At 34.0% G+C, this 13,126-nt stretch overlaps 1 protein-coding gene across 2 annotated transcripts in view; it reads left to right on the top strand.

Annotated features, from left to right (window-relative positions):
• Nucleotides 1–12,356, top strand: part of LOC108912340 (fatty acyl-CoA reductase 1-like) — a 48,194-nt gene extending 35,838 nt beyond the window's left edge. Inside the window, exons 7-8 of one of the 2 annotated variants that reach the window (XM_023456091.1) lie at nt 5,315–5,581; nt 12,190–12,356. In XM_023456091.1, the coding sequence (XP_023311859.1) occupies nt 5,315–5,581; nt 12,190–12,325 (403 nt within the window). In that variant the 3' untranslated portion in view covers nt 12,326–12,356. Of the gene's footprint in view, nt 1–1,478; nt 1,551–5,314; nt 5,582–12,189 lie in introns of those variants that run through there. The other variant, XM_023456092.1, reaches the window with a different exon arrangement.
• The last annotated feature ends 770 nt before the right edge of the window (nt 12,357–13,126 follow it).

Below are 13,126 nucleotides of genomic sequence, written 5' to 3'. Positions count from 1 at the left end.
TTTTTTTATTTTCGGGATTTCATTTATATTTTAGTAATGAACTTATTTTATTTTGCTCCCGCTGTATTATAATTGTTTGGCGCACCGCGATTTTGCACACGGCCCACGAAGTCGCCGTTTCAACGGCTGAAGTTGCACACGGCACTACCAGCCGTTCTGTATAAAAGCAACGGAGTCACCTACACCAGGCAGTGCTTAGTAGGTCTTTCCACGGCACTCAACCCTCCTCTGGGTGTCCTAACCAGAGCGTTTAGCAGGTCTCTTCCGCGGCGCTCAAGGTAAGGTACACACCTGGACTCCGACTTCGGGTACTTAGCAGGTCTTTCCGCAGTACCTGACGTCTACCTCGCGGCCGACTCCGGGTGTTTAGCAGGTCTTTCCGCGACAGAATAGGTATCCCAATGTTTTTGTTATTTATATGGGTAGGGTATTATTGTTAATATTATATTATGTGTTTATAGACTGCGATTTATTTTATTGATACCAAGTCTTGTAATATTCCCGAACCTTGGAAAACACTTCTCCACCGTGTGAACCCGGACTGTGACTGTACTAGTTCGGCGTCTGAGACCGAACCTCGAAAGTACATCACACCCTATACGTAAAATTTAATCTTTATTCTTAATAAAGAAAAATTGGTACATATTATTGGTTTTTTATGCGTTATATTTTCGTACTACTTAAGCTTTACAAAATCTTATTACTTAGGTACTTTTAAAAAATTACCCATATTTATATATCAAATATAATATTAGACCATTATGCTTTATTTTAGCACGCATTTTATAATAAACCAGCTCTGTGTTTTCACTTTCATTTTCAAGGGTAGCGACACCTGTGAGAGAGTATACAAACGAATTATAGTTATAATAGAATAGGAATCTCGAAATTCTGGTTTAGATACATAATAAAAATGGAGTCGTGTGTAAAATGTTGTCATTTTACTTGAGGACACAAATTATAGAATTATTAATAAATATTAATCTGAAAATTAAATACAAATGATCCTAGGTGTCCGTTCTAGTGAGTGAAGTAGTTTGGTTATTGTGCCTGACCTAGTTCCGTCGGAAATGCAATATATTGGCAGACTAACAGTATGGTTAAAATTGAGGTACTTTGGCATTTATTTAAATTATTCTTCTGTTCTCATGAGCATTGAAATTTATCTCACTCACTAGGGGGAACCATTGCGAATACATTGATATATAATAATACTCAATTATGTTAGTTTCTTCGATGATTTGTGTCCTCCTAATCTGAAGCTCTGTTACACGGTAAAAATATACATACTAAATCGCCCCCTTAAGGGGCACTTTAAGAAAAAAATTTTTATGACAAACTAGGGTTATTTTGATCTCCCCTATACACTCCCAAGAGTATGCCATATGCTTACCAAACACCCTGTATATATTCCTGAATGATCTTGAGGTGCCACTAGTTCTTGCTGATGAAATAAGTATACTTTTTGAAATTTTCAGTTTATTAACGATACTTTCCTCGTATACCCTTCAGCCACACTAGTTGACTGCCATCCTCCATGTCTTTTAATTATTTGAATATAAGTTCCACTGTCAGAGAGGAAGGTGGCAGACGTCCTCCTCAAACATTGGCCAGTGTAACTGGATGCATCTGGGAAGTATTCTACAACTCTCAGGAATTTTTGCAAAACTGTTGACGCCAACTGATTGTATTGTGCACCGTGAATATAGTAAATGAAAAATCTATTGTGTTTTGCTCGTTTGGGTCTCCATTGTAAATACTTATGATAAATTTCATATCCGTTGCATTACTATCCTACTAGTCCAGTATACAACGATACAAATAAGGTCCTCCGAATTCTTCACACACGCACCAGTTTTCATGAAAATTGGTGAGAAAGCTCATTTCACCCTCCTTTACAAAAGTTACATATCCATAATGTGTGCTTATCGTTTTAGGAGGTGAAAACTACCCCTTCTTGCAAAAAACGTAAAAACCATAGATTTAAGTGTTATGTCAATAGAATAAGCATTTTTTATGTCTTAAATTATAATTTTTTATTTGTAGCAACAGTTCAACATTTCTTAAAATCCACCCTTTATGAGGAAAAAAAAACAAAAATTAGTTTTCACGGCTCTGAATTGTTTTGACGGAACAATAATGAAGAATTGAATATTTTTTACTGTTTCTGAAATAATACATGATTTATTGCAACGTTTCAACCCTTAAGAACCAAAATATAATTGCAGAAAATAAAGCAAAAAATTTTTTTCACATCTTCATAGCACTCATAATGAATGAAAGACTTATCACTGTTTATAATATTACTGATGATTCATTGCAACGTTTCAAAACTTAAAAACAACCCTTAATGAGGAATTGAAGAATTTTTATCTGCTTCAAAACACTCAACGATACATTACTAAATTCAATGAGATTACTTAAAACTCGAAACTTAAATTATGTAATTAGTGAAAGGGAAACTAAATTATATTATGTATTATACAATTATACTTTATTATCAAAAATTTACATATCATCTAAAGAACTATCATCACTGTCGACTTCCTCTGTTTGGTCCGTGATTGGAGGACAATTTTGGCAACTGTTCCCAGAACATGTTCCGCATGTCGCATTACAATAGAGTCCCACTTTGCGGCAACTGCAAGTCGCACCGCATCCTTCTTTGCAATTGCAAAATATCATTTTTAAAAGTTCTTCGGATGCGAGCTGGTTGAACATTTTGATTGGCTGGAGAGAATTTTCATTTTTAATCTATGCCCAATCAGTTGAATTCATAATGCTATCAATACCAATTCGTTTTTCACGATAACTTTTTTTAATTTTAATATTTTTCATCGCTCCAGAAAGCAATTTGCAGGGAATTGCAAGAGCTACAAGTATACTATGTAGTTGAAGGGTCTTGAACTCTTCGTTTTCGAGATTTTTAGGTTTTAAGGGCACAAAGAAGGTAGTCCTTACACGCAAATGCAAACTAAAAAACGTAATATCTCAGTTAATTTTTGTTCTACAGAAATATTGAAAGACAACAAAAATATTATAAAAAAGACCTTTAATTTTGAACTCTTGCATTTTTCACGTATATTGTTTAGTTTCTGAGTTACTTTGAAGAAAAGGAAATTTTTTTTAAAATTAAAAAAAAATTTTTCATTATTTCAAACATTTTTTAAAAGGCATTCTAAACCGGTCAAACGTGCAGAGCTTATTATTAGTACCTAAATAAAGTCCACAGTACATGTATTACGCTTAGTTTCTATTTTTATGGCTCAGCCATAGATTTTATTGTTGATTTTTTCTCCGAAGAAATGAAATGACCATTTTGATTTCATCATAACTCCACGAGTTTTTGAGCTACGAAATTTTTTCAAAAAGCATTTTAAAGGTCTTTCCAATCACTTTAAAAAAGGTTATATTCATTTTCTTCGAAAAATTAGTTCTTTCGCCATTATTTTACGGTAAAAAGTTCGATTTTACTTTCCGAAAAATAAACAATCATCTTTAGAGAGTGATAACTCGGTTATTATTACAACTACGGTAGTCAACAAATGAATCGATTCGTTAATTCAAAAGCTTTATTTTTGCTATATATGGATTTTTCGATAAAATGCAAGGTTTTCGAGTTATTTATCAAAAATGGTTGAAAAAACATGCACTTTTTAGATGAAAAATCAACATTTTCAATCGCAAATTACTCGGAAAATATTAATTTTTGGAAAAACGTTATAGAGCATTTTTTGCTTAGAATTCATCCCTCTATTGATTTTTGCGGTTATAATGGGTGCCGTCATTGCCACCCCCGAGAAGGGGTGGCATTCACCCCCAGGGTGAAAGCACACATCAGCACTATGTAACTTTTGTTTCTTGGGCAATTTTCTACTTACTGTTAAAATTCAATCGGTGCATGTGTCAAGAATTCGGACCTAAAAACCGTCATATACTGAGCTATACGGTAAATACACGTTTCTTTTTAGTTTTGGTATCATGTAAATTTTCCCCGTATCTTCTATATCTTTAACAGTTAAACTGCACAAATCTACACGCCGATATGCCCCATTGGTGTATATACTATAGCCGGTGCTGAGACTCCCCCCTCCACTTTCGATCTTGGAGTTATCGTGGGTGACCTTGGAATGACCTTGGGCGACGTCACCCGTGACCTGGATGACATTGATAGAGGTCACGGTGACTTTCACTTGACCTCTACATATGGGACGAGACATCTGACATTCAATGACTTTGAAGTGATATCATGACAGTTGGTGACCTGTCGAGTTAAATAGTAGGTACTGCGATTATTCGTCTTTCAATATTCTACAAATTACTACTCCTATGTTTTCGAAAAAAAGCCTGATTTTCGAGTAAAACTTAAAATACGAATTGAGAATACACTTCGATATTCGAATATAATACTTTTTAAAATTACATAGTGGGCTGCGACTTTGACATTCTGAGCAGTTAGAAGAAAGAATGATTAGATTCAAGCTACAATAAATTTCGAACAAATTACCTACATTTTCGTTACTAAAAAGATGTCGCGCCTGTGTTCGTTGGTTTTTTAAGTTTTACTCGAAAATCATGCTTTTTTCGAAAAATATAAGAACGTAGTAATTTATACAAAATTGAAAGACGAATTCGAAAATATCATGGTTGTTACCGTAAAGCAGTGGCGTACTATTTTATTTAGAAAAGTATGCCACCGATACCCTGTATCTCTGCCACTGGAGCATGTACATTTTAGGAAAAGTCCTCAAATTTTGGACAATATTTACATAAATACATGTGCCCAATTTCAAATTATTTCACTTGCTAGTTTTTAAATTATTTAAAAAAATTAAAAATATTTTGTATCTTTTTAACGAAGCGTCCTAGGAAAAATTGCCCTTAAAATTCATCAAAGAATACGAGGTTTCATTTTTGGTCACTATTTGTGAATCACCCTGTATATTTTATCCCTTCAAAATTCACTTGNCATAGACAAAGACGGATTGTCGGGGATTAAATTTTAGCTACCTGCTACAATTTAGTACAACCCGGTCACACAAAGTTTTTTTAAAAGTACACCTCATCTATACCGATAATACATAATATAAAAATATTGAATATAAGCACCAGTACTACATTTATTTACGATTTGCATATATAATAAGCTTTTATTACTCTCTTTCATTTCTAAACAGACTTATAGAACATTGTATTTTTGTGTGGTATCAATTACAGATGGCTCTGTATATTTTCTTTATTTTTTTGCGAAAGGAATTATAGAAGGCTAAGATGACCACTCTAATCTAGTGCACGATTCATATTTAATTTTTAGGATGCTTAAAATTCAGCGAAAATTATTTGTGGCTAATACGGCACTATCGCATTTCATGACAAATTCATGGAAATTTAAAAATGCAAAAGTGAAAGCTTTACAGAAACATGTAGATGAAGATGGAACACAAACGTTTTCTTTTGGACACTATTTTGATATGACCTCAGATGGTAAATATGCACATTGTCGCCAAGCAAAGATAGCTTCTTCAAAGTTACTGTTTAATGAAGAATACAAAAGAGAAAAGGGATTAAGAAACACCATGATGTAAGTTTAAAAAAATATATGATATTTACAGGTTACGGATTTAATAGGTAATTGTTTGTTCAGTTAATATCTTAAGTTAATATCTTAAGCAATGTTCCTATTGCCGAAAGTTGCAAATATTATACTGATTAGATACAATGGGATTAGAGTCCTTTTTAATTCAGTATAAAAATATTTTATTTTTTTTCCTACTATTCCTAATCTTTGGAGAATAATTTGCTGTATAAACTACTAATAAATAACATTATAATTTTTGTTTAAATATAAAAATTGAGATTGAAGATGAAGATTGAGGACCAACAATATTGTTGCGCCCCAATCTGTCCCGATGACTTAAAAGTCGTCACATTCTATTTTTTGTTTACCTAAATATGAAAATATGAGTGAATTTTTAAAAAACTATTAAGTCATCGTGATAAATTCATTGTCATTTTCCTTCTTTTCTGATGATGATATAGTAGCCAAAATTAATAGGAAAGAAAATTAAACTTTTATACTGAATTAACAATAGACCAGGCGGTATCTGTTTTGGCTTGGGTGAATCGTATATCCACGGAGATATTTGGCTTTTTGGCTTTCAAATATCACTAGAAATGAAAATTTTTCTATGCGCATAAAAAAAACGTGGGCTTAACTTTTGACGGCACAATATGTTAAAAAAATTGGAAAAATGTCATATTTTTCTTCCTATTTCATTATGTATCTTTTTAAGAGTTGATTTTAGGCGAAAATGGAAGACGAAAAAAATGTTTGTAATTAAATTTTTTATAATCCATGACTGGTTACAAATCGAATGAATGATGATTACTATGGTAAAAAATCGAAAAAATCACTAAAATGGGGTTAAAAAACAATACTTTTTAGGGAATTTTTTTGTTGTNAAATTTTAATTTCTAGTGATATTTGAAAGCCAAAAAGCCAAAAATCTCCGTGGATATACGATTCACCCAAATATGGCTTTTTGAAACAGATACCGTCTGGACTACAAGGACTAGAGTAAATTAGAATTTACTCCATTCTGATTGGATAATTTAAATGAAAATCAAACATTTTTACTTAAATCAGCCTATAAGAATAGTATTGGCATTTGATAATTCGCAATCCGCCACTGGCAATAAAATAGTTTTTGATAAAGAAACGCTTCCTTTGTTCTTGAGAAAGGATGTTTTTTACCGCGAAGCAAAATTCATTCTAAAATGAAAAATATTTCATAATCGACCATCGGATAACGTTTTGAGTTCCAAAATTGAGAACAGATGTAAAAAATAGAGAAATTATTAAATTATTATACAATAATTTGACTATTACATAATTTGACTATTAGTCCGATCAAATTAGACCAAAAAATAAGAGTGAAGGAACATAAATTTACAACAAGCTGAAAGTGAGTAAAATTATATAAAACATAATTAAAAATAACATATTAAAATTCCTCATAGTTCCGGTACTCGGAAAAAAATTTACTCGAGGTCAAAGGTAAAAAAATGTTTTGTTGCGATTTTCAGCTAAACGGTAAGTTTTATCATAAAATTACCTCTGACAAAAGTAGACCATAAAATTATCTATAAAAAATGTATCAATACTTTTTTCCTAAGAGCGACCGTTTCTGAGATATAACGATTCAAAAAGTTGTAAAAGTTGTAATCGTCATAATATGCATAGTACGCCACGTATATACATCTCTGAAGCTGTAATATAAGTAAAAATATTTTTCCATCGGTGATTGTAACTTACACATAAAATATACATAAGTATAACTATGAGAATATCAGGTAAAATGAAACCCAACCCCTTAATTTATACGCCAGTATACCTTGAGACAACACGCAATAACTGGCTGTGATACGACATCTGCATTTTACAGGAGAGGTAAACCAACAGTTTTTAAAATGTTTGAAAAACAAGATTTAGTTCAATGTGCTGAAGTTTTTAAAAACAGTAATTCAACTCCACAAGAAGTTATCACCAACGGAATTCGCTTTCTTCTTTTAATGTACGGAGCTCCTAAAAAAACTACCTGCTTAGATAAGTATCGATATGCATGTTTCCTTAAAAACCCTCGAAATAAAAAACAAGTGCAATTAGCTTGTCTTCCTCCAACCTCAGTTGCTGCTCATCAACATCTTTTTCGGGTATATTACCAAGTTCAACTGTGGCTTGGTTATCAGCTAGACCCAAAAGACTGGGATTGGAAGTTGGTCGACACTACATTAGAACCAATTCAGAATAGGCCTACTGGGGAAACTACGTTAAAAAAATGCGCTAAGTATGACGTCATATTATGACGATTACAACTTTTACAACTTTTTGAATCGTTATATCTCAGAAACGGTGGCTCTTAGGAAAAAAGTATTGATGCATTTTTTATAGATAATTTTATGATCTAAAATTTTTGTTGGAAGTAATTTTGATAATTTTGATAATGATAAAACTTACCGTTTAGCTGAAAATCGCGAAAACACATTTTTTTGACCTTTGACCTCGAGTAAATTTTTTTCCTAGTACCGGAACGATGCGGAATTTTAATGTTATTTTTAATTATGTTTTGAACAACTTTACTCACTTTCAGCTTGTTGTAAATTTATGTATCTTTGAATGTCTAGATTGACCGGACTATATTCAGATTTTCGAGGAGGTACCTTTGAAACGCAAACACCATTGCACTCGGGCGAAGAATCAAAGCAAACCTACTAGACTTTCTGTTTTTTGAGGATGCTCTTTCAGATGGTACCTATAGAATTAAAAAAATATATATTCAGACCACGAAAATGGACTTCAATGATGAACCGTACTTTATCGCTAAGGTATGTGCCTAAAAGTAATGAGAAACTTAACTTAAAGGATCCATCGATTTAGTCATTTGATAAACCAAAATGGCGGTTGAGCCGGAAAATGAAGGCATCGGATTTGTATGGCGGTTTTATCCAAAAAGAGGGATTTTCTCAGAAAATTCTTATAAGTGGTCAAAGAACACATTGGAATTTTCTCTGAATTTCTTAGTTGAAAATTGGACCAAAAAATATCTTGTTAGCCGTAGTTAAAGTTTTCAAAGATAATTTAAGGTAAACGTGTGGACAGAGATTATAGAAAACATTATTTCCCTATATTTTGGCCGAAACATTAGATGGACAAGAATTTCTTACATTCCTTGAAGAAAATCATGCTATTTTTGTAAAAATAAATCATTTAATCATTACAATTTGAGAGCAAGGGGCTAGTTAAATACCATTATGATCTCAAGATCACCAGACATTAATCTCCTTGATCTGGGAGCAAATCAAGCAACAGGTATAACAGTTCTCCAGTAAGTACAAGAGAGGAATTAATAATAGTAGATTTGGGTGGCCCCAGCCTATCAGTTAGGCCTCATGTTGGCCCTTTTTTCTTGACCCGCCGTCCTATCCTTATGAACGCCAGAATTTTAATCCATGACCCTCGTCCCCTTGCAACTCTTCAGTACCAAAGACTATTTGCCTCAACTTCCCGAAGGCTACGCAGTATCCCAGAAGATCGATAAGGCTGTCCTCCCCTTCTTCACATTTCGGCCATCAAGGGTCTTCCTCAATTCTCATTAAGCTTAAGTGCCTCCGAAGTCTGCAATGGCCTGTAAGGACCTCCACCATTTAGTTTAGGGCTCTTCGACCAAGGCTCAGTAGCCATCTGCTCGTAGATTCTGCCTACATCCTCCAGTTTTAACCTTAACCTCACGTTTGATAGACCTATTTATTAAGGGACCCGTTAATGCTACCTCGAGTAATTCCAAGGATTGCTTTAGGTGTCTGACCAAGCCTCCTGGATCCAAGACGAACCAGTTGATCTGCTCACTCGTTGCCGGAAATATCTGTGGCCCCGAACCCAAACCAACTCTACCTCTCTTCGTCTGACCAGTAACTCCAGGGCATCTCCGCACTCCTCAACAAGGACGGACCTTGTCCTCGGGGAGCTAACCAGCATGAGATCAGTCTAACTGTCGTAGTAGATAAAAATCCTCTCTTCTACACATTTCCTTACCTCCTTCTTTCTTACCACCATAAAAATAGTCAAAACCTCTGTCTGAAAACTATGGTATACATACCTAATGAAAAACTTTCCTGGATACCACTGTTTTTCAGCTATATTCCTGCTCCTGAATACTCATCTCTCCGAGATCCATCAGGAATCCCGGGAAAAGCATATCACCTTCCTGCTCCCACTGCTCTTTCCAGAGGAAAGTGGTGGCATATTTTTAGCCTCTGCTTCAGCGACCCTCATGGTAGATATTTTGGTATGATATCCCTCTCCGCCAAGAGGACTATGTCAGCGTGACCCTCTACCCGTCCTTCTGCTTTCCCACCAGCTGTGTTCCTTATGCAGTACAACATATTCAAAATGCTGGTGCGACCATTGTGCCGGTGGGTTTATCAAATCAAGTACAAATAATACAGGGTGTTTCTAAAATAGGGTTTCAAACTTCTGCTGCGTTTATAACTCATTAAAATAAGCCAAAAAGTTCCTATTAACATGCGCCCTAAAACACACCCTTAGGAAGTTATATGCCCTTAAAAGGGCTCAAACAAAACTGTTTTTTTTTCTGTTATTGACAAAACGGTCGCAAATAAATAGAAAAAAATTTATGGGTCTTACATAACTTTTTACGTTAAATAACATGGGCTACTCCGTTTTTCGACATGCAAATCATATGCGTCCCATTTAGGTTGGTGAAGGGGGTTTTCGGCCCGTAATTTTTTTTATTTCAATTTTTTTACAATTTTCTCTACAGATTTATAAAATCTTAACAATTTTACGTAAAAAATATTATCTTTGTCCAAATCGATATTTCCAATGGTTTTCGAGTAAATTGAGTTTGAAAATTACTCTGCTCTTTAAGTTATTAGGCCAAAAATTACAAAAATCTGTTTACCATGGCAAATAAAAGACTGACGTTGCCACAACGCTTAACAATTTAAGTTATTGATAAACTGTCAATTGAGCTTTGCAGTGTTTAATTAGTAAAAGTGGTGAGTGGAAAATTTAAGTATACAACATTATTGCAACTCATAAAATGGAGTCATATTCAAACACGGAAATGGCAGATATGCACTTTATGTACGGCCGTGCGGCTGGAAATGCATCAGAAGCGAGGCGTCTGTATGCGGCAGCATACCCGAATAGAAGACTTCCTTCTCGACAGGTATTTCAGAGGATCCATCAACGTTTAAGAGAAAATGGTTCGTTCCAACCAAGAGTAAATGATCGTGGCAGAGACAGATTTGTAAGAACACCGGTGATGGAAGAAAATGTATTGAGAGCTGTGCAGGACAATCCAAGGGTTAGTGTAAGAAGTGTCGCACGTATGCATAACATAAGTTTTTCCGTAGTTTGGCGAATTCTTTGCGAACAACTACTTCATCCTTTTCATATCCAGCGTGTTCAAGCTTTAAATCCGAATGACTACGAACCACGTCGGCAGTTCTGCCAATGGTTTTTGCGAAAATCGAGGCGGATTCCGAATTTTGCATCTCTTATTTTGTTTACGGATGAGGCAAGCTTCAGTAAAGATGGTTATGTCAATTTTCATAACGCTCATGAATGGGCTGATGAAAACCCACACAGCATATTTCAGTCCAGACATCAGATTCGGTTTTCCGTCAACGTTTGGGCAGGCATTTTAGGCGATCGGCTAATCGGACCGTTTGTGTTGCCTAATCGATTGAATGGTGAGGATTATTACAATTTTTTAGTTAACGACTTGCCAGGACTTTTGGAAGATGTCCCTTTAATTGAACGCCAAAGCATATGGTTTATGCAGGACGGGGCGCCACCTCATTACCTACATAATGTAAGACAACACTTAAATGAGTTGTATGGAGAAAAATGGATAGGCCGAGGAGGTCCTGTTCCCTGGCCTCCACGTTCCCCTGACCTTAACCCCCTGGACTATTTTTTGTGGGGTCAACTTAAGGCAAAGGTTTATAAAATTCCAATTGAGACCATTCAGCAACTACGGGAGGAAATTGAAACCGCGTGCATGGAAATAAGGCAAACACCTAGAATTTTCCAAAGAGTTCGCAAATCATTGAAGCGTCGAGCTAGATTATGCATCGAAATGCAAGGTGGTCACTTCGAGCAGTTCTTGTAATTTAACTTATTATTACTAATTTTAATCCCATTATTTTCTATTTCACATTTAGCTATTGTCTGCAGTAGTAATTAGTTCTTTAATTAGTAAGTGTAACTCTAAATTTAAATAGTCTTAGTTTATGTCCTAAATTATTTATTAAATGATCGGATCCTTCATAACTGCAATTTATTTGAAAAAAAAAACAGTTTTGTTTGAGCCCTTTTAAGGGCATATAACTTCCTAAGGGTGCGTTTTAGGGCACATGTTAATAGGAACTTTTTGGCTTATTTTAATGAGTTATAAACGCAGCAGAAATTTGGAACCCTATTTTAGAAACACCCTGTATAAATATTTGAAACATTTAACACCCTGTATCTCCGTAGGGAAGCGTCATATCAAAAATTTTTATAGGGCAGAAGTTGATTATTTTCATGGGTAGAATACGTCATTAAAGTTTGGCAAAACTTACATTAACACCATATATACACATTATTTTTGTTTATTTCAGATTTTGGATACTGGACAGTGTTCTGCACGTCACCGTTTTCGGTATACTGTTGTGGTACTTGATATCAAAAATTGAAATAATAACAGCTGTTAACAATACGATAAATTCGTATTTAGTTTATTTTAATGAATTGTAATTTGTCTGCATGTATAGATAATAAAAAAGCAACCAGGACTATAATTTTATATGTAATTCCTCAATTGTCCAGGAACCAAGGGTTTCCTCTACGAATTCTTTCGGATAGAACCGATTGACGTGAAGCTTGGATTGTGAGGAGAAAATAGCTGAAGGAACAAAAGTTATATAGTGCCCATGATCGCTTTGGCCAAGGGGTTGAAAAATAAAATATTGAAAATAACCCAAGGAATCGATAAAGCAATCAATTTTAAGCAAAAAGTATCTTAAGAACATTTTTCAATAAGTCAATATTTGCCGAGTTATTGGTGAGAATTGGAAAATGTCCATTTTTTATTGAAAAAAAAACGTTTCTAGTAATTTTTCTCTAATAACACGGAAAATAGACATTCTATGAAAAAAAAATATCACGAAGAAAATGAAGCTTATAGAAAAAGAAAAATTTTTAGTTTTTTTCCATTTATGTGGTTGTAATAGGTGCTGAAATACTGCTGGTTGAAGATAATTTCATTTCCGCCAGAAACAAAATTGGAAGCATTTAACGTAAAATAATTTAAAAAAATTATGTTTTTCAAGAAAAATGCACAGAACATTTTTTTAACTTTACTTTAAAAAATTTTTAAAATGAACTTGACTTTGTCATTAGCATAAAAATTAACAAAGTTATGATCAAAATAAAACTGTTAATTCACTTTTCAGAAAAAAAAATCAGTACAAAAACTGATAATTTTTTCACGAAATTTAAAATTAAAGGTAATCCTTCCACAATTTACATTTTTTATGTGCTAACAAAATATTATAC

This window comes from Anoplophora glabripennis, unplaced genomic scaffold, assembly GCF_000390285.2.
Source record: "Anoplophora glabripennis isolate ALB-LARVAE unplaced genomic scaffold, Agla_2.0 scaffold1044, whole genome shotgun sequence".
Lineage (NCBI taxonomy): Eukaryota > Metazoa > Arthropoda > Insecta > Coleoptera > Cerambycidae > Anoplophora > Anoplophora glabripennis.
This window is presented reverse-complemented; position numbering and strand designations above follow the sequence as displayed.